At 41.5% G+C, this 25,000-nt stretch overlaps 2 protein-coding genes across 2 annotated transcripts in view; both read left to right on the top strand.

Moving 5' to 3' along the window:
- LOC310949672 (UPF0606 protein KIAA1549) overlaps positions 1-7,434 on the top strand; it is a gene marked incomplete at its 5' end in the record, with an annotated part of 38,575 nt that extends 31,141 nt beyond the window's left edge. The window contains 7 exons of the mRNA XM_083917181.1: positions 404-633; positions 766-910; positions 992-1,315; positions 2,734-2,786; positions 3,369-3,517; positions 4,181-4,335; positions 5,608-7,434. Of these exons, the coding sequence (XP_083773307.1) occupies positions 404-633; positions 766-910; positions 992-1,315; positions 2,734-2,786; positions 3,369-3,517; positions 4,181-4,335; positions 5,608-5,847 (1,296 nt within the window). The 3' untranslated portion in view covers positions 5,848-7,434. The remainder of the gene's footprint in view (positions 1-403; positions 634-765; positions 911-991; positions 1,316-2,733; positions 2,787-3,368; positions 3,518-4,180; positions 4,336-5,607) is intronic.
- A 2,375-nt stretch (positions 7,435-9,809) lies between these two features.
- Positions 9,810-25,000, top strand: part of mical3a (microtubule associated monooxygenase, calponin and LIM domain containing 3a) — a 96,395-nt gene continuing 81,204 nt past the window's right edge. Inside the window, exon 1 of the mRNA XM_083917439.1 lies at positions 9,810-9,954. The gene's annotated coding sequence lies outside the window, so the exon portion shown is untranslated. The remainder of the gene's footprint in view (positions 9,955-25,000) is intronic.

Raw genomic sequence — 25,000 nt, 5'->3', positions numbered from 1 at the left:
TGGAAAAATGCAGAAAATTGGTTTTCTGATTAAAAACATCACTAATTTACTGATTAACCAAAGTGAAAACAATTATCCTCCAAAGGACTTGCAACATTGTTATCAGCTCCTCTTAAAATTTCTTCTTTATTACCTATGAAAACTATAATGTTTAAACCCAAATTGGATCTTTGTGAGGTACACAGGAAATTGCTTTTGTCAATTTAATAAAGCTCATTAAAACTAAAACATAGAATAGAAATAATTGTGTAATTGTGATTTGTCACTAACTCCATAACTAGTGTGTAATGTATGTGCATTAAATATTGCCATCCTGCTTGTTGGAGTCTTAACTCATCAGGCAGTAAGTCTAAATCTGTGCAGATTTTTCAGATGCTGTCTAATGAGGTTACTGTCTCCTAAGATCCAGGTAGCATTGAGGCACAAGTCAGAGATCGAGCACCATCGTAATAAGATACGTCTGCGTGCCAAGAGGAAGGGCCACTACGACTTCCCTGTCATGGATGACGTGACAAGTGGCCTCGGAGATCCGAAGGACCAGGATCGCATCTATCAGAAAGCGCAAGTACAGATCGATAAGATCCTGGACCCGGATTCCCAGATGCCCCCCATCTTCATGGAATCCAAGAAGAGGTCAGGGCTCATGTTTTGGGTCATTGCACTTGATTGGTTTTGTGGTGGAGGGCTGACCAAATTTTTCTGGCCTGCCTTTAATAAAATAACAATAGTTATAAGTACATTAACTTTTCTCCATTTGTTTCTCAGTGGTCGGGGAAGGCGCTCTCCCAAACAGAGGATGAAGGAGCAGCTGAATGGAGGCATGATGGAGGCAGACAAAGACCACCTCATCACTGAAGACAGTGATGCTGTTTACAGAAAGTGTCCTGGAGTCAACAATGTGGCCTACGTTGTGAGTAGTACAGGAGAATCAATGACATTTGTACACTCTTGAATTTACTGTATCACTTCTAAAATGCCGTATTTATTCCAGTCGGACCCTGACCAAGGCCCAGGATCCCCTCACAGGAGCCCCTCCCCCACTGATGACGTCTTCCTGGGTCCCTCTTCTTCTCCTCCAAGCCATGCCCCTCCCCCTCCCCCCTACATGCCTCCACAGCCCTCCATTGAGGAGGCGCGGCAGCAGATGCACTCCCTGCTGGACGATGCCTTTGCCCTAGTGTCGCCCACCTCCCAGGGCAGCACAGCAGGGATCACTCTCCCTGGGGCTAACACAAACCCCCCTGTCTCTAGCCCCCCAGGCCGTGGCCCTAGACCTTGGGGTCCCTCCTACCCAGCTCTTTGCCCTTTTCCTGGTGTAAGTAGCCATTCCTGGAGCTTATATCAACAGGATACTTCTGAGCGAGCATTAACAATTCAGTCAGCATCAAATCATACTGCTTTCATGTTGCACTAAAAGCTATATTCTGTCACTGATATGGAGACATAGTATGAGATATAGGCTCCCTGCTTTCACTTGTAATAGGAAAAATGTAAAATCCTTTCTATTCACTATCTCCTCCCTTTCCTCAAGTTTTTCTCCAGCTCATTCGCAGCATGAAGCCTATAGCTTGAAGTTTAATTGTGTCCTCTTAGCAAACTAATCAGTTAAGTATTCCTCCATCTGTCGCCCCCTGCGACCTTACAACCCCTGTCAGCTATCTACAAGGGCTATCTGCTAAGACTCTACAGGAATATACCCTGCGTATGCTTGATCGGCATTAGCTACTTTCAGTGTGTAGGCTGGTTTCAAAGAGGGTATTGACATATAACTGCCTTGAATAGAGCTCGAAGAAAGGCAAGTTTATGCAGTTTGTGTACACTTTAAGCCCAGAGTCCATAATACTGTGCATGTGCCACACACTGTTCATGTTATGGGTGGAATTGCCATTGACCAAGCAGAAGTTATCTATAGCATATACTCTTCTTTGAAATGCATGCTGAAGGGAAGAGTTTTACTAAAATGAAATAAAAGATTTTCACTTTTCAAACATGGGGGGCCGGAACAGTTCTTTAGAGGTGACAGAGCATTATATTAGCGTTGCAGGAAAGTTGTTAAGAGTTTTGCCCATATAATCACTCAGATTACATTAGCAATGAGGCCTATGCTGTCAGCATTATGACTGTTGAAAAAAAAAAAAACTAAATGCAAAAATAGAAGTATAGTATTTTATTGTTATGTTTTATGGTACTGACACTGAACACATACCTGTCTTACCTATAGCTTAAATATTATCATAGTAATCGAACTTCTCACTTGTACTCTTATACTGCAGTGCACTCAACAGCTATCAACATTACATTAATCACTACTCTTTCTATTATAGTCCAACACCGGTGTTTACCCCAGGTGACAAATATAGAGAGACTTAACAGAGCAGTGGACCCATAAAAAGCCATTTGCAGTGCTTTAATATGCTGTAAAAGATCAGCTGTAAAAAAAGAAGGCTATCAAACATGCTTGGTTAAAAAAACACTGTATGAAGTGAGCCCAACTTCCCAAATATACTGTACATAGCAATATGCAAAGCACTGATTTGTATTTATTAGAAATATCAACATCCACTGTGAGCTATTGCTGCATTAATGGCAATATTTGTAAAGGTTATATCTGGATACACTATGCAAGCCGTGACATATAAAGTTTTTGATGATGATTGATATTTTTTTCAGTCTTTGTCATTCCTATTGTTACTCACTTTCTGTTAAACACTATCTTGTTCTTGTCTTTACCAGAGGTTTAGTGAGCTGAGCATGTCCCCTCCTCCTGTCCAAGGCCTGATACCAAGGTTAGTAGTAGTAGTCGATGAAAATTGAGGATTCATGTGTAAATTAATAAATAATACGTGTATTTGACCTTCACTTCTTCCTACACCAAAGGGATTCCTTATTGATCAGTACAGCCTGACTTCCAATACTTTACCAGAGGGAATGTTTTCTGTTAGGTGCATCAAGTGAGTTTGGCTTTATGAATAGTGAAGGGTCATCTTTATTTTATTGGATTAATGGATCAGGTGCAAGCAGTGCTCTCGTAACTGGCTCAAAAAAGACCAAGGCCCCATGTGGTCAAACCACTTAGCACCACCGGAAATGTGAGCACAGTGGAACTAAAGGCATCAAGAGCAGCAGCTGTCAACCACTTGTTTGTACTTTGTCATTGTAAATTGTGGAACTGTTAAGACTAATTTAGACCAAATTTAAATTGACAACCCTCTTCACCCATGAGAACAAATACACATGACATACACAGGATGACCTGTCCTCTCATACACATTCTGAATTGTATGCACCGTTGTACAATATCAGTTCAGCTTCAAGTTTTAAGTTTAGTGTTTTATAAACTCACATTTATACATTTCTTTGTATTTCAGGCAGGGCCTTGGCTCGAGCTACCTGCCACCAGGAGAAACAGCAGGGCAATGTGAGCAGCTCCAGCCGGATAGCTTGTACTCAAGCAGGGGCCTCTACGCTGATGAGCTGCCCTCATCTGCCAGACCGCGACCAGTAGGGGGAACTACAGGTACACCTGGAAATTGCACATATGCAGACAAATACAAACTGCCCTAAAGTACTTTCATGCCTACTAAAACGGTTTGATTCAGTTGTAAACAAAGTGCATGGTGTGCGTATGTCTTGATCTCATTTCTCATCTTCTAGCTTCATTAAAGTACAAAATATTTTCATATAAAAAGACAACATTTTAAGAATCAGCACTTGACGGTTGATAAATGTTTTTATGTGTGTGTTTGTCAGTGGACAGAGTTAGATTACTTGTGGATGTGGGCCACAATACAGACACACACCTCCACCCCATACACCTGTCAAACTGAAAGAGCCTGATCTTTTTCTTAAATTATTAAATGGCATGATGCTGCTGCCATCACGTGACTTACGCTAATAGAAATGGATTCTGGCATTTACCATATAGAGTGCAGCACAGCAGAGTCAAGAGTGCTTTTCAGTCTGTAGTGATTGCATCAAAGAATGTTAACGGGCTGCTCAGGATTGAGTGTCAGGTACTGTAGCCTACTGTAGCTCTGAGTGTGTGTGTGTGTGTGTGTGTGTGTGTGTGTGTGTGTGTGTGTGTGTGTGTGTGTGTGTGTGTGTGTGTGTGTGTGTGTGTGTGTGTGTGTGTGTGTGTGTGTGTGTGTGTGTGTGTGTGTGTGTGTGTGTGTGTGTGTAGGTGCACAGCTCCATCACCTTACACAGGTGGGATTGTCCAGCCGGATGAATGGTTCCCCAGCAGGGGTCAGGGCTGCTCCAGGGCAGAACGGCGGCATTGGGTGGAACCACTACCATGGTGACAATTTCTCCCGGGTACAGCCTGAAAAAGATGCAGTGAGTGAATTACAGCTTGAATTCTGTTAAGACCAAAGTCTTTTCATCTATCTATTTAAACCTGAATTTATATTGTAAAATGTATGTTTTGTGTCAACAAATCCCATGAAAAGGCATAAAATCAACAGGGAACTAATCCCAAGAACCGATGTTTGCTTTATTTCCACTGCATGGTTTGGCTCGACTCGAACCAGTTGCTTTTCTCTTTTCCATTTTCCACCACGGATAGTATCCCCTAAGTATAGGCGGGATTATCAGCTGATTGCTGCTGTGACATCAACTTCAAAATGACACTCACTTGATTATTTCATCGGTAACGATGTCTGCGCTTCATCAATTATACAGCGTAGTGGCCAGCATAGTTTTGCTGCCTCTTTAAAAAAAATCTGGGACAAGTGAAATAAACATTTTCAGTTGCTATTGACGGTTGCTCAGTTACTTAAAAATGGCGGGTTTGTGCAGGATGTCTCATGTTGTGCTTGTGACAATTCTCTCTGACCAATCAGTGGCCGGCAATGTTTTAACTCTAGTATCGGCTCAGTTCGCTTGGAACCTCAACCGAGGGGGTACCAAAAAAAGTATGAGGTACTATTCACAACTTTTGCTAATGGGAAACCAAAAAAGGGTGAGCGAATTGAGTAGAGCCGTTCTGACCATGCAGTAGAAATGTGGCAATTGTCTGTATCTAAAAGGCTGATATATCTGATTCCTCTGCGCCATAGAGCTCCATATCTAGATGACATTGGTGACATTTTATTTAATAAGCATGAACACGGTCACTGTAGTTTATTTGCAATCAAACATGCAATCCCACATACATCTCCCGGCTGCTGTAAATTCTCATTAGACTAAAAAATGTGTATCAATCTACAGATTAAAATAGTCTCCAACAAAAGTTTGCAAAAAATTGAAGTGCCCATCAGTTTTAGAAAATTGCAAAGCTTCATATATAAATGAAAAGATATATTTGTGACACAACTTTGAAGATAAACATCACTATAATAAACAAATGTGCTTGGGGCTGAGAGCGACAGAAGCAGAAAATACTGTATTAAGATACAGACACTTTTGGTTTTGATGTTTTCTTGAGAATATTGAATGAAATCGGCCTTACCCTTTGAGCTCTCTGTTTTAATATATATATATATTTATATATCTTATAGGGCAATGCTCTCATTAGTTCTGTCACTTGATATTTTTCTTCTGTCTTCTCATTTTTCTCACCTTTCCTCCATCCCTCTCTTTCTCTTTGCCCATCCTTGCCATCTTCAGTTCCTGGACTGCCCTGACTACACATCCTCCTCTATGTTCCAGACACCCAGAAGTGGTATCAGGGAGCCTTCAGCACCCCCTGTCCACTTAGACACCCCAGGGGTGGGGTATCTGTCATCCTCAGCTCCCCTGAATACATGTCCTCCTACCCACTCCTCTGCCTCCCTGATCAAGGCCATCAGGGAGGAACTGTTGCGTCTCTCCCAGAAACAAGCAGCTGTGCCCAGCTACCACAGCTGAAGCCCCGGCCTCCACTCTCTTGCTCTAACCAGTCATGCCACTGAACCCTGCCTGCCTGCTTCGCCTGATCTGACAATACTTCCCATGGAAGTCCCTGAGGTGTACAGCAGAGAGTTAGTCCTGCTAAACTGAAGTGAAGAGGTGGCCAATAGAGATTTCTACCTGAAGACGCTGAAAAACTGAATGACAGGATGGTTGATACAGCTCCTACACTTTTCAGAGTACAGAATCAAATCAACTGCAGTATGTTAAATCAGAGACTGTGTTATGAAAAGAAGAATAAAATGAACAATATATGCTGGACCTTTGAAATGAGACAATGTGACATGTGTCTGTCCTGCACTTCACTGCGGATCATGGAGTGATCATGCCAAGTCCTGGCCACTGTGGATCCACATTCTGGACTCAGTATTCTGTGTAATGGTTTCATTTTCATGCTGCCTTCACTAAACAGGAATATCCCCTAAGACATGTCATTTTAAGAATTTCTTTTTTTTTACATAAACTACTATACAGGTATTAGTTTTTTTTTTTCCGAAGCCGACCCCTAACCTCTTTATCACCATCGGGTGCTATTTCATGTTTTCTGCCGTGATGAGCCATGCTATGCCTTGACACTGTGATATAGTTCACCCGACCCAATCTACTGTACGAGCCTACAGTAAGGTCAATGTTCACAGCCAGTTCAGACAGTAGGCACAGAGGGGCATCTATAGAGACTAATGACACTCATTAACACTACCTAATCTTTCTGTACTTTCTGCAGTAGCACAGTTAGTCTGAGTTGATATTTCCTGACCTACAGTACGTACTTGTTTTTGGGGACAACTTGCATTCATGTCCCGTGTTTTTTTTTATCTTTGTTTAGTAGCTAACAGACAGCTAGACAAACTTGGAAAAATGCCCTTGAAATCACATTAATCTTGAAACATGACTTCAGAGGGACGTGTGAGAGATACAGAGATAAATGTGTGACAAATAATGAGTGAAGACTTACACTATGTACTTGACAATTAGGGTGTATTTTATTCTGGTGTAGTTTGATGCACTGTATGCAGACTACTTGGTACAGCTCAGGTCATTCAAAAAGAGATTTCCTGCGGACAAATCAGTGATGAGAGAGGTTGGTAGGTCATGTGGAAGAAATGTTAATAAGGACCAGTATTCTGTTTTAAGGTTAACCTGTATTTACTATGTACTGAACCACCATCTCTCTTTCATGCAGTATTTAATGTTTGCTTTGCCTTTCTGTTAGCAGAAAAAGAAGTGTATTGTGTTAGTTGTCATTTATGGTTTACTTCAAACATATTGATGTGCTTTTTAAATTTCTTTGGATTTACCTTGGCTCGTGTAATTTTTTCACCTATAATGTCTCTTAGTCATCGTACTGGTTAGAAATCATTCTAGGTTTCCCTTTTTTCATGCCGCTTCCCCAACATGTTGTGATGTTTTGGGGCCTGACATGATATTTTATTTAAATGAAATAAAAGAGAACATTAGGGATTTTAAAAGCAGGGCTTGAGAATATGTACCAGTATTATGTTGTGGATTACAAACCTTTTGGCAGTAAGTAAAAACATTTTACGGATGTACTTCCCATCCTTTTTTGTTAGCAGTGTGCCTTTTGAACTCACCTGGACAGATTAATTAAGTACTCGGGACGGCCAAGGTTCCAAGGTTGTGATTATCAGCCTATATTACATCAATAGTTAGTTCTATAAAAGACGTAACATTTTCATCCAGGTTACAGTGATCAAACATTGTCATTGTATGTAGTCTCATTTGATATGTTGGGAGGGTTAGTGTCAATTTCCCTCTTATGTTCATGTTTTGTGTTACCAATCTCACACTGTATGCCTCCACCTGCTGGTTCTGTACTGTAACAACATTGCATCTATTTCTGTTCATCTTTTCTATCATTTTCTTTTTATATATTTTTTCAGGGGTTGTTGGTCACCATCTATTTCTACATCTTGTATTTTGTGAAAATGAACTGTTGGCTGGCCCAACTTTATGTTTGATTGATGTTGCATGTTTAATTGTTGTATTTTTTGTTGTTGTTTGTTTGTGTGCATGCTGTTCCAAAATTCTTGAAATACAAAAGAGTCTGTCGACATCACCCCTGAAACTTTTTTAACTCTTTTGAGTTCATGCACATCACCATTACATTAGTACACTTGACAGTGGCGCCAGTATACTCTCAATAAACTCAGTCCTAAAGGTGAGTAATTTCTACTCTTTTACATATTTATTTGGAGTTGAAAAGTTTATACACATTATACTCACATCATCATCTTTCATGTCATTCATTCAATATCAAAGTGGTTTTGCAGGTGCTGTACTTACCAGAAACAACCAGAGGGTGTCAGTACAGTACAAGAAAACCAAATCCGCTCTCTGTTCACAACAACACTACTCCCTTGGCTGGGAATGATGTAACCAACTCCCAATGATGTTTCTGTGAGTCTTTATTTAAAGAGATTGTTTCATGTGCTCTTCACTATAAATGGAGGGATTGGGAACATGTTACAAATTAATGAAGGGGGAACATGTATGATTATGTCTAATCGATGTAGAAGCAGTGTTAGTGGTGGATGAATGGTACCACGTTGATCAGTGATGTTTATAATATACACTTGGCATGGTTTGGTCTTTATAATGCAGTATACGCAATAGTCTGAAAATTAGAAAAATAATACTTCCTATTTGGCAAGAATATACAATATAAATGGAAACCAGTATGTGTACTGTAGTAAAAAAGAGGCACTGTCCCTGGAAACAAGGCACCATTTTCCCCAAACTTATACCACTTTACATGTCAACCAGTGCGATGAGCTACACGTCCTCTTGTGGGTTTATACTTCCCTCTTGTGGCGCAGGAGCACCTCCTGTATATTGAGTTCTATCTCATCCCATCAGACGCTTCTCCCCTCTAATCCCATCACAGGATCCAAAGCCACTGATTGAAACAGCTAAACGGTCAGCAAAGCTCCTGAACTCCCACTGCAGGGGGGTGGACTGCACACAACTCAGCGAGTATTAAACAGTGTGCACGCTCGAATAGTCACCACATTGATCTTTTCATAGCCTGGTTGTATTTATATAGCACTTGAATCAGAGAACTTAATCTGGTACCCGTTTAAACTGAGCGAGAATTGATGACTATATAGGTGATCACTTCCGGTTGTAGCTGTGTCTCCTTGGGTCTGATCTCCAGCCAGTCCTAAGCTATTTAACTCGGGTCTCTTCAATGACTCTGTGAGACTCTGTGGAATCCAACGTAGTAGTCTGTGACAGATCAGTGTAAATTCATAGTCATCATCTTTAATTTAATGCTTTATTATCCCCTCATATAAATTTAACTACTTTAATCTACGTGTCATTGATTTATCACACTCTGCATTCCATATTTAAAAGGCCTGTGTGTTTCTGTCCCTGTAGATTTTGGTATACCTGTATCTTCCTGCTGTTAGCTTAGTGTCTTTTTCTTACTCTGTCTCTCTCTTGTCTCCTGCAGGGCTTAAGAATGTCCTATCCTGTCCAGTCTGGCTGCCCCTGGCCCTCCTTGTGGGGTCTAACACCCCCTCCCACAATCACACACACACACACACACACACACACACACACACACACAGTAATCCTGTCTGTGCGTTGTCCTGTCCCGGCTCAGCTAGCTGAGTCCAGCCCAGCCCAGCGTAGCACAAAAAGAGCACACCCAGGAGTTAATCTGGATCATGACGGTAATTACTGCCCGGGTGTCCAGCCTGTAGAAGGGTGAAGTGAGGGGGAAGCACTTGTCGGGTAAAGGAGGAGTCAAACAGGCAGTTCTACCCACTGACCTTGGAGACAACTATGAGGGAGGGAGGGAGGAAAGAAACAGAGAGGGAGGCAGAGCACAACCACTCATTAGCATACTGACAGACTTCCAGCACTGCAGCTCTCTCTCTCTCTCTGTCACCAGTCACTCTCATTTTTTAGTCTGCCGGTGAAAGACAGGAAGACGAGGAGTGCGGGGTGGAGGGCAGGTGTGAAACTAATCCTTTGACAGATGAGACAAGAGGATATCTGCCTTTTCACTGATCCCAGCGCAGAATTTAGAAGCCACTTGTAAGTAAACTGCTAACAGTGCCATTCACTGTGTGTGTGTGTGTGTGTGTGTGTGTGTGTGTGTGTGTGTGTGTGTGTGTGTGTGTGTGTGTGTGTGTGTGTGTGTGTGTGTGTGTGTGTGTGTGTGTGTGTGTGTGTGTGTGTGTGTGCCAGCGTGTCACATCTCAGGAATTTATGGATGCAATAGGTAGAGTTTCTCAACCAGCACAGCAGGACGTCTTTCCACACTCTTTGTTATTGTAACCAAGGTATATGTTTGTTTTCTCCATAGGGGTACCTGAGCTTGGTGCAGTCTAGTTGCAGACATTTGTGTGCTTTGTGAACCGTATTCCTTTATGTTTATGTGTGTAAATTAGGCTGTCAGAAACAGACATGTCTGCGGTATGATGACAATGAATGAGCAAATATTTTGGCAACATGCTACGACAGCATCCATTCCAGCTGTAAATCATGTTGCACTTGGAATATGTGCTCCTCGCCCTCCTGGTTTACCAGCATGGCTTTATTATTATTATTATTATGCAACACTCTGCTTGTGGTGTCGTTATGCAGCATCAGAGTTGCTGCCTAAGAATCAATGGAAGCAGGATGGGTTGGCTAACAGAAGCACTGCAGCAGCCAGGCATCTTCTGCAGAATCTTGCAAACTGGCACCACTGTCACCGAGGGATGTCACTGTTCTCACTATCAGACCCTCACTTGTGTATATGAATTGTGAGTGGTTGCGATTTACCCAAACATGGCACTCAAACATTTTCTGCTGCTCTATCATTTTTCTGCATGTCACTGCAGCTCCTTTTACTGCCTAAATACTGACCCCCCACTCCCTCTTCTCTCTCCCATCCTCATCATCCTGTCTGCTCTCTCCCCCTCTCCACCAGCCCTCCTAGAACAGGTTATCTTTTGCACTGTAATTGGGTCATTTTCTCATTTCTCCGTCTGACGTCTGGCTTTGCGTCAGGAAACACAGCAGTAGAGGGAGGCAGGAACTGTTACCAATCAATATCTGAGCTAGAGGTGCAGAAACAAAAGGTTGTGATGTAAATGTTGCATTTTGCCCACATGTGTATGCCATGAACAAAACACGCTCTGACGTAACAGAGAGGAGTAGCGGACCCCCACCGTTGTCTGTTTTCATAACAGATGACCCAGCAGCTGTGGGAGGCAAGAGTGAAAGTTAAAGAAGGGCAAAGAAAGAAGTTTTTTTTATTTTTTTGCCTGCAGCTAGTGCTTCCCCCCTTAATGCTGCCTGACACGGAACTATATTTTCTCTGAGGTTAGAGCCAAAAGTAGCTGCTTTCATTGCACATCACACTGTGGTGTGTCAAGTCAGGCAGCTCTCGCTTACACAAACTCTTTCCGCCTCCTGTCGCCCAGTGGACGGTCTCTGTCCTCAAGGTCATGGTGCAGGTTATCTCTGTCTCCCTCCCTCCCCACCAGGCTCTACTGTATCAGAAGACACAGTGTGATATTGTGCTGCGCTGTGCTGAGTAGGAAGCAGCGCTCATGTGATGTTCAAGGGGGGGAGGTGAATAGCTGTCATTCATGAGAGGGCGCCCGTTCACTTGGCAGCTGCCCTCGTCTCTTACTTCATACGCAGGATCCTGCCAGTCAGCATCTTTCAGCCCACCTGTCGTCCCCTTCGACCACAGGGTTCGACACATTAAATATGCTTATTGTACTGTGATAAGAGGTTTGGTGGAGTGACAAATGGGGTTAGATCCATGTCAATCAGGAGAGACTTAATTTGAGTGAACAACTATTTATTGACACGCGCACAATAAAGATGACAAATCAGAAAAGTCTTTTGGAAGTTTGACCCCCATCATGACGTCATCATACTTCAAAGAGGTTTGAGAGGCGGTGAGTAGTGTAGGATATGCCCCGATGGAGTCTAGACACTGGTGCTGATGGTGATAAATGAAGAGGATCCTGAGATCTGAGCTCAGACCTGGGTGGACCTTTAAGTTGATGGGGGTGGAGGAGGGTTGCAATGATTTGCACTGAAATGACAGCTGAAGCAACAGAGAGAACAGATTTAAATGTTGACAGCAAAGATGTGATTGTCTGATATAGATTGTGGCTAAATGTGGTTAGTTTAACTAAAAGAATAAAGAATGAGGAAGCAGGAGACGAGCGAGAGAGAGGGGTGAGTAACGTTAGATACTTTTCCTGGTTGATGTTACGCTAAGCTTTATTTGATCAAGACAGAATATACTCATACAGTGTTATAATTGAAAAAAAATCTGGGTGGAAATCAGAATTCATGCACAACCACTGAACTTTTAAGCCTTTATTTCTTCAGCAAACATGTATTGAAAAGTTTCTGGTATCTGAGGACAGCTGTGAAAGTAGAGGTATTTGGGGAAAGTCAATTACTAAATTCAGTTCAAACAGTAGAATCATTCTGCAGTTTTCATTTTAGTAGAATGTACTACTTAAACTAACTAATGAGGTGTACAAAATGCGTACTTATATGCTAAAGGGCTGCACTAGATGTAGTTCAGTGGCAGAGGCATTTATAAAGCTGCCCGGTATGCTACAGCTGATCATCTGACAGCGATAATCCCTGTCGGCAGACACTGGATCTCTCTGCACTGCTGTCCTGCAGACCTCAGCCTCTGGATGTTTTCAGAGCAGTCAGCAGCAGCAGAATGCAGCTCTGGCAGGACTGGGCTGGTGTGAGTGTGTACCTAGGGAGAGGAGACTTCTGCAGGATGAACAGTGAAGCCATTTCACCACATGCATTTGACCTTAATGTAACTGCGCATTTTTGATTGATTGCTCTTGGAGGAGGTGTCCACAAGCGCAACAGCGGTGCAGTGAGAGGCAGGTTAGAAAGTATGTTTGTCAAACCATTTTTCCCATGGAGTCAATCACATTCATACATTGTTTTCTTTATGTATGTACAACACGTGCACGCAGTCCTTTGTACCTCTTACAAGTTTCAAAGAACTGCAGAATGTTTTTGTTGTTTGTGGGTGTGTGAACTGTCCGCACGATAATCATCAGATAATCCTGTTAAGCTATTATTTCTCTAATAGCTTTGTTTTTGGTCAGCAGATGGACACTGCAGGGGTGTATTTTGTCTGGTCTGACTGTTCTATTGTACACCAGTGTGCACAACTGCACAGTATTGTTTATGACATGTGATTCGTCTTTTAGTCCATGTTCTAAAAAGGTAGCTTTTGTTAAGGAATTCTTTCATTTGGGTATAATTGGAAGTAGATTTTTTTTGTTTTACTGTTGGGGTATCATTACTGTGATCCCTGCATACCCAACATGGACAGGCTAAGCAGTGCTCTATAAATAATCTCAGAACTGATGTCTGTGTCTGATAGCATCTATGGAATGACCACAGGATCCAAAACATTTTGAACACCAATGGGAGTCCACTTGGAACATACTTAGAAAATGTCAGCATCCATCCTTTCTTCAACTCACTATCCATCATAAACACCTGCACTCCTCACAACTGGTGTAATCGTTAAGCATTGCATTCTCATCTGCAGCAGATTATCTTGGGTCTGTGTGTGGTTTGTGACAAGTCCATCCAGTTTAACAGCTTGTTACTGGGAACTCAGGAGGAACACAAAGGCACTCATAACCTCGTCAGCAGGCATCAGCGAAATGTAGCGCGCAGGGGTCAGCACACAATGAAGCACCACTGGCTAGAATAGAAAGGAAAATTGAAAGGGTTGAAGTCTTTGGACTGAGCTCTGATTTCTGTGTCTATATCTTCAGACTCCAGCCCAGATTCAACACTTCTTTGGCTCCTTTGTCAACATTTGGAAAGAGGTCTTTTTGGGGTTACTTTTTGTTATCTAGCAGTCAAAGCAGTTGTAGTGTTACCACCAGTAAGAATTGTGGTCAAGATGACCTCACACGTGTTTAAATTCAAATTCAAAAATTGTGAATTCTGGATTCAGTCAGCCAGCGTCTCTTGCCAATGAAACAATCCGTTCGATAAGTAGCTGCAGTATTACATAGCCTAACTATGGCAGCAGTGGTGGCTTGAGGACAGATCCAGAGTTTCTCAATTAGGGAAAAGAGTAGATGTTTTTTGTTTAGGTTGTTTATTTTTTTTACTTTTTATAGGGAAACAATGCTAAACAAAACATTAATCATAGCAGGGTTTTTGACATACTTTAAAACATGTCTCAAGGAGGACCATATAGCAAATTGTATTGGTAATCCTCCAGCCAAAGCTCTCCTCAGGCTTCAGCTTGTATGTACATAAATAAATATAAAATGATAGATAGTATAAAATGACAATTCTAACAAATACAAAGGAAAATACACAACACACTGATGCTATTATATGTTTTAGCTTGTAGTAGACAGCTGGTATTTGTTGTTTTCATACCCTCCCCCACTAAGTCAGTCATGACTCTTGTTAGATGTTTATTTGACTCTACAGGACATGAGTTAGGTGCTCTACTTTCATCCTTAATCTTGAACGAATGTTGTTAGTCTTTGGGGAATTGACACTTAAGGACATGTTGAAAGAGAACAAGACCTTTACATAAGTGATTTATGTAGTCTAATGAAGGGAAAAAAGAAGAACCATCATGATATTTTGACAATGAGCTTTTGATTTTAAGAAATGAACCGTTTTATACAGTCTCAAAAATAACTGCTTGTCATAAAATTAAAACAGTGACCTGATGTTTAATTATGAGCTGTATATGCTCATTGGAATGCAGACATATGGGCACCATATGTGATTACGCTGCTGAAGTCTGTATCAGATTTCTCCTTGAATACACATGCAATGTCGACAGAAACATTGTTTATATGACAAATAGTTTAAATTTAGAACAATGACACACATGCAAAACCATTAACCATGACTCTGACCATACAATACCTCATGTGAGGATGGTTGTCAGTAAACAGAGTCAACAAAGACCAAAAAAAACATGCTAAGCCGGTTAAAGTTTTCTCTCGGAGGCTGTGGTGTTTCTAATAGACAGAGACATCTGTTGTAGTTTAGATCACAGTCTGTTGGAGAGATGCAGTTCCAATAGATCTCCTACTTTTGACAGATGTGTTGACTGCTACCCGCATGTCCTTTGTTTACACAGGATCACGCTAACCTGTTTCAGATGTGGTTGACCTACATGTAGGGCAAGAAAGAGGGCATAAAGAATGTGGCAGGTTTGGACACATTTGCATGCATTTTATCAAAATAATGAAAACATTGAATGAGTAATAAATATTTTTATCTGATCTCCATGCTAATTCTATTACATAAACTTCATGCAGTGTGAAATGTTAACAAGCAACTTTTAGCTCCACAGTAGTTTGCCCAAAGCTGACTGGTGAAAATGTCCCAGGTATCCAAGACTGCTTTGCTCAACAGCGGCCTAAATCTTCCACTCCTGGCTGCCAGACTTTGGCAATGGCAAGCCAAGAGCCATCTGTGTTTGAAAGCCATCCTAAGTGGTATCTCTAGAACTGCCTTTGATTCTGGACACACTCCCAAATCTGGCCCAGTTATGGCCCAACCCAATCAGTTTTCTTCTGCGATACTTAACCTCAACCTAACCTTACCCTAACCTCAATCAATTGTGGCCGTGACCCTTAACCTTAACCATAACCTAACCCCACCACAAAGGGCAGCACTACAGGAAACACATGGAGAAAGATTGTGACTCAAAACCGTCTCACATTTTTCCTTGGGTGCTCGAACACAACTGGCTACATTCAGCTGCAGTTGGTCCACATCAGCTACCTGGGCTACATTCATTTTGGTGTCAACATAATGTTCATTACTGAACTGCTGCAGACTGCTTTTTTTGTTTGTTTAGGAAGTAAATTTGGTTTGCAATGATTAGTCTGTGCACTGATTTAAATCAGTGTGAGATGACAGTTTTTCAGCAAATGTAGCCAGTTTTTTATGTACTTATTAAACTGCACTACTCAAAATTATTGCATTAGCAATGGATCAATGACTTTGAGTAATATGAAAGGGGCCGCTCACAGCAACAAGCCCAAAGAGAATTATCCCCCAGTTTAGCAGTTTCCTTCAGCTACATGGAACATTTTAATGCCATTTAGCTCATTGTTGTTCTACAGCCCCTAATCCAACTGTTGCAGAAGCCAACTATTTTTGGTAAAATAATTGTGATTTTTTCCCCAGCACCAAACAGCATTTAGCAACCAGCCAGTGAACATAGTATAGCATTTAGCAGCTGAAAAGTTGGATATTTTTCTCAGGACATGGAGGAGCAAAACAGAGCCAAAAGGAGAATTACTTTTTTATTCATCCTGAAATAAAACTCCATACAAATGCTTTTTGCTATATGTTTGTAGGATGTGAAAATATGAAAGTGTTTGCTAGCATGTTAGCCACACCAACAAAAGACAATAGTGTCTTTGCCCAAAAGTGGCCAAAAAACAAAACAAATTTGTCTGCAAAATATGTATGACTGCATGTTGCATCATTATGTGCATGTAGTTTTGTGTACAGGGGAAAGTGTGTGGGTGTGCTTGTACCTGAAGTCCGTCAGCAGGGAGTAAAGATCATAGGCTTACGGGGCAGCGAGGCAGAAAACAAGGTATGGCAGCGCTGAACTTTGAGAAGAGCGAGAAGGAGCGAGTTACACGCCTCAGCACATACACAGACCAGGGGGTGTTGGCATGAGGTCAGACACAGGGTCAGAAGTTCATAAATAGATTTACATTTGGACATATGATTCATGTTCACACAACAGAGAGGGGAGTGAGTCCCAACTGGACTTAAGTCTTCACTGCAGCTGTCTCGATGGTACTTCTTCCGAATCCCACCAGGATCACCTTTCAGACAGGCGGTGTGTCAGTCACACAACAACTAGAGTCACCAAGTTCTGAAACACACTTCCAGTCTATGGTAGTAACACTGAAGTAATATTGAGATGGATAAATATAACTGCTGAGCTTGTGGTTTTGACACACTCATACAAATAACACTATGTATTGACATATTTACATCTGATGATAAGTACATGTTAAAGATGAATGTCCCTAATGCTGCCTTCAATTGCAACTCGTTAGGTTGTAGGGGATTTTGCGTACACATCACATACGTTTGGTTGAAATTGTAAGAAAATTGCAAAAAATTTAAGTTACCCCTTTCCGTTGTCAAAAGTTACAGTATAACTTTTCTGGGGGGTTTTGCATTATGACGTCATGTTAAGGGATGACTAACAAGTTAACAAAAAAAAAACTTAGATGTTGCAACTTGTGAACTGGAATAGGAAACATGGCCCTACTTAAATGCACCATTAAACGGACAATGAAGGAACATGCCATGAGTGACCACATGACTGCGAAAGTTATATAAGCAGGCTTTCATCAAGTGCTCCTATCATCACAAAGAAATTAGAAATTATATCACATAGTTGATCCAATATAGAAGTCACAAAAATTGTAGTTTTCCCAGTTTCCACTGGGGCCAGGCTTCATAATAAATCAATTTCTCATTGACCCCAATGAGAAACATTCTGTCATAGGTCATATCTCCATGACAACACTGAGCGGGGGGGGGGGGGGTGTACTAAGCTTTTTTTATTGGAGGTTAAAGTCTGTGAATAATTAGGGGCTCTTGGGTGACAGCTAGCTGCTGGCCCTCACTTCGCCCCAGAAGTATACGTCAGCCAGATGAACATCTCTCCCTCCCCCCAACGTCACATCAAAGATGGCGACTCCCGTAGGCAAGCACGAATGGATCAAGTTGAGCGAACGGACCTGGACGGAAGGGCTATGTCATTTTTTTATACAGTCTATGGTCTTTACATGCAAAGACCTATTATTTTAAAGGGACTTTTAAAAAGCAACCAACAAGAATGTCCTTTCTATCCTTTTATTTCCTGCCTTCAAATAGTGATTTTTTTGTCCAAATAAAGAAATTCTTATTTCCACTGTCGCCTGACTTTTGTGTCCTCCCTGGCTCAGAAGTTCACTTTTTTCATCTTGGACTGGCCTTCTCCATCCCAACACTACTAAACAAACACTGATGTAACTTAGAAACCATCCAAAGTTACACAAATGATGGACTGGAGGCATATAAGCTTGGCAGGGGACAATGCTGTTGTGAAAATGACTGTAGTGATGAAGACTCACAATTGAATACTGGATTAAAGAAAGCCTGTCTGACACGGTGGGGATTCCAGCTGGGCACTCATGCAGGGTCCAAACCCGAGGGCACAGGCAGAGAGCTGAGCGTGAGCAGCCCTCAGTGGGAGAGCGGTGGGGATTGTGCAGAGAATCACATTTTCATAATCCACATTTCTGTACTTGTACCTCCTTGAACCAGTTGAGCTCTGGCCAACCTGCCACATGGATTGTGGGAATCTTCTTCTCCCCAGATTTATTCTGTGTAAAGTCCTATTGAATGTGGTTGAGTACTCTGGGTGTGGCTGGGCTCTGTTTTATACTTGGCTTTGGTGGATTTTTCCTCAGCATGGGGACAAAGGGTTCATTTCAGGCTACAGCACTCAGCTGTCTGCACCAGTAGCCTACAATCATACCTGCTTCTGCTTGTCCCATACCGGTGCTTAAAGGGGACTTATCATGTTCATTTTCATACTTGCATGTCTGCTTTATATATGTTTACATGCTTTAATGTTCATATTATTTTCTCATACAGTCTGTCTCAATATACCTATATTCATATTCTGTCTGAAACGCTCAGTTTTAGCGTCTGTCTCTTAGAGCCCCCCTACTGTAGAAACATGGCACCACACGTCATAGTGAGACCTGTGCAGTTACAGGTCTTGTAAAAACAGCCACATGGAGATGAGCTGCTGACAGGGCCACTGTCCGGGAGTGCACTCTACCACGGTAACCTTGCAACCTATTAACTCACACCACTGTAAGGCTGGCTATAGGATTTGGATTATTATTATTTTTTTATTTTTTTTTATTAGTTTATTTAAAAGGGGACAGTGCAATTTCATAAAAAACATGATTACACATAGTTAAAAAAGCCAGAATTAGCCAGAAGGCTAGTTTTCATCTGTAGTCCCCTGGCCATGATGTGAAAAGAAAATTACAATTTTAAAAAGAAGAAAAGAAAAGAAAACGAGAGAAGAAAAAAAAACACACAATACATGTACAATATAATACAAAATACATATGCAAACACTTACTATACAATTAAGAAAAAATACAACATCACAACATTTTATCATGACATCACATCAGGCTTATCTTTTAGTGTTGGCAGCTGTAAGTGTTGATAAGCCACATTTTCACTCACAATTTACCCAACCTGCTGCTCCACACCCTCACTGGATGACAAAATTATGGGATGGCTGATCTGTCTGACTGTTGTTCTCTTGGCTGGCATTCAGTTTGTATACATATACATATGCCTTTTATGTGTCTATTCATATGTCTAATGTATTTACCCTGTTCAGCTGTCCATGTGTGTTTTATTTGTTGTTTTATTAGCCAGTTGAACAGCAGACCTGAGGAACAGTTGAAAATTAACATTTTGGCTAACACTGGCACATTTGCAGTAATCTTGATCAATGCGCACTGTCCCTGATTAATAAATGAATACATAATAAAAAATGCACTGTAATTATATTTTAGCATTCAGTCTCGCTGCATGTCAGTGCAGCCTCTGTTTGATAGACAAGGTTAAGCATAATACCTTCATCTAAGGAAAAACGTTTCTCCACAGACTGACATGCACAGTGAATGTTGGAATGATTCACTTTTCTTATGCAGCTAGGTTTGTTTTTTTTATATATAAAAATGATAATAGCATCCTTTCCTTTACTCTCTTAAATGATAAGTGCAATGGTTTATTGGGACAAGGGGGTTGAGGGAGAGAAAACAGACATGACGTCACACAGGCCCGGAGTGGCTAATCGGGAGGACCGGGACAATTCCCGGTGGGCCGGTCTGACTTTTGGGCCGCGAGGGCCGGTGTTCAATTATTATTTTTATTTATTTTGTGCCGGTGTTCAGTCATGGCACTGAGTGGAGTGGGTATCACGTGTATGCTGTTACCGCTGTCGCTGGTCATATCAGGGATCTGGAGTCTGTTAGATCATGCCAATGAAACTGGGACGCGGACGCAGGTTAAGGGCGCGCCCACCAACAAGACACAGACGCAGACGCAGCCTGATGTAACGTACGTGTCGTGCACTAGTCCGCACACTTCAGTGGTGTTTGCCTAGCTCCAACCACAGATGTACAAGGAAAATAATAAACCAAAATGGAAAATAAAAAGAGCAAGGGTGGCGCAGAAAAAGCGAGGATTAAAAAGAGAAAAGCCCTGGAGACAGATGCAGCCAAATGTGCAAAAATCGGCAACTCTCCTCTCACTCGGTGACAGCGCCTGGCAGCGCGCAAATTCTCGGTGACAGCGTCTTATAACGATCATATAATAGTATAATTTAATTTTATATATAATATCACGGCCAAAAGCTCTGTGCGCCTCCGGAGGCCGTAGCACGAGGAGCTCTCGTAGGGATTGGGCTTCCCGGGGTTTGTTTACCGGCGTTGCTGTGTGGAACCGGTCTTCCGCGTTCCACACAAGACCGGATTTTTTTTTATTACTGGAAAAAAATAATACAAAATAACTCGGTGTTGGCCTCAACCACTGGTAATACCGCATACCGCGGCAACCCTGAATGTTACTAATAATTGGCATAATAATTTCTTATAGCCTGTCTAACCTCACGTTACATAATTTAAATAATATTATGATGCAACGCCACATAACTGGCCACAAACTTTAGGGGATTTGTAGCCCTTCAGATACAAGATGCATCACCAAGCACCAGCCATCAGCCCACAGGTCCAGAGTGTGCAGGTAGGATTGCTCATTAAGTGAATATTGAGGTGGTTCAGGATCATCTGGTAAGGATGAACCCTGGGCGCCTCCCTAGGGAGGTGTTCCAGGCACGTCCAGCTGGGAGGAGGCCTCGGGGAAGACCCAGGACCAGGTGGAGAGATTAGATCTCCACACTGGCCTGGGAACGCCTCATGATCCCCCAGTTAGAGCTGGTTAATGTGGCCCGGGAAAGGGAAGTTTGGGGTCCCTGCTGGAGCTGCTGCCCCTGAGACCTGATCCAGGATAAGCGGATGAAGATGAGATGAGATGAGATGAGATAATGAAGAGTATGGTGTAGACCTAGCCTGGTCCTACCAGACTCGTACTTCATTTCATTTGCACAGAGAGTCTGGACCTACTCAATTGATAGACTTTAACTAACTTGGCAGGCAGGTGTCTGTTGAAATTTAAAACTATTGGATCTGCCCAGTGCCACTCTGGATCTGCCATAACCAATCGCTAACGTTTGGCCGGGAATCACGTTGCGCGCAGGCTGTAAACAAACACTGCATGAAGATGTAAACGAGAGCTGATTGGACCCAGATTGCAATTGATGATGATAGAGGATGCAGCACTACAATAATGAAAGTGACTTGAATTTTTGACTTGAAAAAGGGGAGATTTGTGACGAGATTTATGAACATTTTTATGATTTAGAGTCAGAGGCAGAGCCAGGAGCCAGTGGTGAGGAAGAAACAGGTGAGCTAGTGTGTGAACAAGCAAGCATCAGTTCCAATAAAACCACTTTCTTTGCCCCACTGATAGTAGTGGCCCGTTATACTTTTGATCATTAGTAATAGTAAGAATTACAGTAGGAATTACAAGGCTTTAGAGAAAAGTGCGCTATTGTTTGCTTAACATATAAAGTTATAATTACATTATTTTAATATAATAGGTCGTGATCTAAAGTGGGCCGGTCTGAGGTATGAAACTCCAGGGCTGAAAATGAGTACCACTCCGGCCCTGACGTCACATATCAGAGCAGGATAATTTAGAGCACCGAGGTCGACCAATCAGATGCTACTGGATGTCCATAGGAACTATCCCTAAACATCATCCCTGCAGCACTCTGTTGCCTCGGAAGTTGGACGTTGGAGCTGGAAATTATGTCACAACCAGAAATCATCCATGTTACAGTAGCCTACAACAATACCAGTTTAACAAGGTATTACACTCTATCTGCGCATGGCCAACACACACTGTAGCATCATGTCCACAAATAGAAATGGGACAGTACTGTGTGTACGATTTAATGAGACACAAATAAAACAGACATGCTAATAAACAGTTGTAAGCTTTCACTACTTTTGATGAGCTGAGCAGCCATCTTGGATTTTGAGTTTGGGTTGGTGAGATTCTCCTGACTTTCTAAATCGGAAATCTGACCGTTCCATTTGAAATCTTTGACTGGGAACTCGGAAATGGAATGCACCATCAATGAAAAGGTGGCTAAACCATGATGGCGCTGCTTTTGTATGGCAGTAAAAAAAATCACTGTACTGGATCTATTACAGAAACTTTCTCAGTCATTATTTCACAAGCTGAAATGAGTCAACCTTCAAAGAACATATTTCAAGATGACTCAAAACCACAATTATGTCTCACCATTTCCTTTACATTCTTGCCAAAATGAATTATTCAGGGAAGAAGGTATATATTTCATATGAAATCTGCCATCATTTAGAATAGCTCACTTTTGATTATAACTACTTTTCTGTTTGTTTTTTTCCCCAAAAATGCAGTTTGACATTATCTCTATGTGGTTTTAATGTGGTCTTTTCTCACTAGAAGCACACTTGTTTTATCGCCTCACTGAGCCATGTTCAGTGTTAATGTATCCAGGCACACTGCAGCAACCCAAATGTGCCAGAGGCCCCTCAGTTCAAAGTATTATTTCATACCTTATGAGGAGCCAAGTCTGCAGAGCCTCATCAGGCCAAGAAGAAAAGCGGACATGACATACACCGTACAAGGCCTCTTCAGTGAGATCATGCCTCAACTCTGGGATTATCAGAATACCTGAACTCTGACATGATTCTCTCTTCTCTTTTACTGTAATTGAAAAGCTGCATTCTCTGCGATATCTGTTTTTCATTTCTTGAATAAATACATTTGGCTTCAATGGTGTTCGCTTTGTGCGTGCATTACACAGGCTGCATAAAGAATTGTTTCAGGTTTATAGGATCTTCTAACTATATAAACTATTTATGTTGTAATCCAAGGTAATCCAAATAAAATGCATTTATTTACACGTCTCTATCTTGGTTGAAAACCTTCCAAAGGCCTCAAGAGAGATGGATAGAAATGTTATACATATTGTTCTTGATGACCTAATTTAAATCAAAAGCATTCTTGTTTGTTGACTGAATGATCTCATGTTAACACCCAAGCTTTTCTTATGTCAGACTCTTACCTTATCTATTAAAAGTGTTAATCTATGGATGTATCATTTGTGATAAATGGTCATGATTCTGGTGTGTTAGTTTTGGGGATGGCCCTGTTTGAGTGTCACTCATTTTGTACAGACTCATTCATGTCGAATGAATTATGACTCTTAATGACTTTGGGTGAACCCTTTATGTCTAGCGCTGCCATGAAGTCGACATATGTTGTTTTGTAAGTGAAATGTCTCAACAACAATTGGATAGATTGGTGTGAAAGATGACACTGACATTTATGTTCCTCTTAAGGTGAATTGCACAATCTTGATCCCTTGGCTTTTCATGTACTGTAGTGCCATCGCAAAGTAAAAAAATGCAATTCGTTTTATGACCAAAACACTTGCAAAACTTATGACCTTCTCATATGCCTCAAGTGTATCTAAGTATGTATCTAAGTCAATGTGTTTTCCCTTTTTTATTGGGAATACAGTCTACCACCACCAGCTGGTATTGAGTAATTTCCTTTCACGCAGGTACAAAAATGTGTGTGCTAGTGCTAGACACAGGCGATGTCGAAGTCTGCCTTTTTTGCCACTACTGTAGTTTTTAGAAATCGGCTTCATATTTCCCTGTCTATAGAGCCATTGGCATTGTTGTATACAGGTACATCACAGAGGTCACCACTCTTGTTACTTTAGGAAGGGGTCATTTTTGGTTTATTCAGCTCTAAATAAAAAAAAAAAACGAATTGCTGATCATGTGAACTAATTTTGCTCTCAGAAGTTAGTTGAATGTTTCTTTCATTTAGCCCCAGATAATCCCTTCAGATCTCCGTAGTAGTATCCGCTGTAGGTTTTGAAAGGAAGGACTTAATGTATGATTTAAAAAAAAGAAAGTGTCAGGAGAGCTTAGAGACCGGAGCTTTGTTAGTTTGATCCCCAGCTCTGGTTGTGATACACGCTACAAAGCGCACAAAAAGTGTGTTGGCAGTGGGATGAACGAATGGCTCTGAACGTCTTGTCAAGGAGTGACAAAGCAGGGCAAACAGTAAAGAACAAAGGCAGTTTTGTTCTTTCATAAGATAAGGAATTAAATTACTCTGTCTTCCTTTGATAAGATTTCTGTTTAAAAACCACCGCTCAATGTCATGTTTATTCAACACAAGGTTTATGTAGATAATGCTTCTACTCAGGTTTCCTGATTGCCATGTTTGCTTTACATGATTTAGGGAGGTAGAGGGGCTACAATAGCCGATGATGAGTGTGTGTAGCTTCTCTATGTGTGGCTATTTCTCAGAGTGCAGGAAGTGTAGCAGAATTCACAATAAATACAGCAATGTGTGTGTGTTTTGGACGGGAGGTGGGGACAGGCTGCAGTGATGAGCTCCTGGTTCCCCCAGTCTTTGTGTCCCAGTTGTTCATTACAAGCGCTCTTTGTGCCAGCCCAAAGATCACATGTCACAATATTTGAACAGCTGCAAACGATAGTTGTGTGTTTGCTCCTTTTCCATCGACACAGAGGGCAGATCTAGTTTGATAAGTTGGAGTGTGAGAATTCGGAGGGCTGAGTGGTGAGAAAAAGGGAACAAGATAATATGGTTTGGGACTTGGGACTATTTTCTTCCTTCATAATTTTAATGTCTGAAGTCATTGTATTATCATCAGAATCCATAGGTTACAATAAACTACGTACGCCATACATAACAGCACTGCTACCATACATATAACAACTCAAATACAAGATTGATGGTGGTCATAATTGTAAACCATCAAAAAGAATGGCATCTGAGTATCTGCCCCAGAACTCTAGGGCATTAGACTCTAATTGGAGCC

This window comes from Echiichthys vipera (assembly GCF_963691815.1).
Source record: "Echiichthys vipera genome assembly, chromosome: 7".
Taxonomy (NCBI): Eukaryota; Metazoa; Chordata; class Actinopteri; order Perciformes; family Trachinidae; genus Echiichthys; species Echiichthys vipera.
This window is presented reverse-complemented; position numbering and strand designations above follow the sequence as displayed.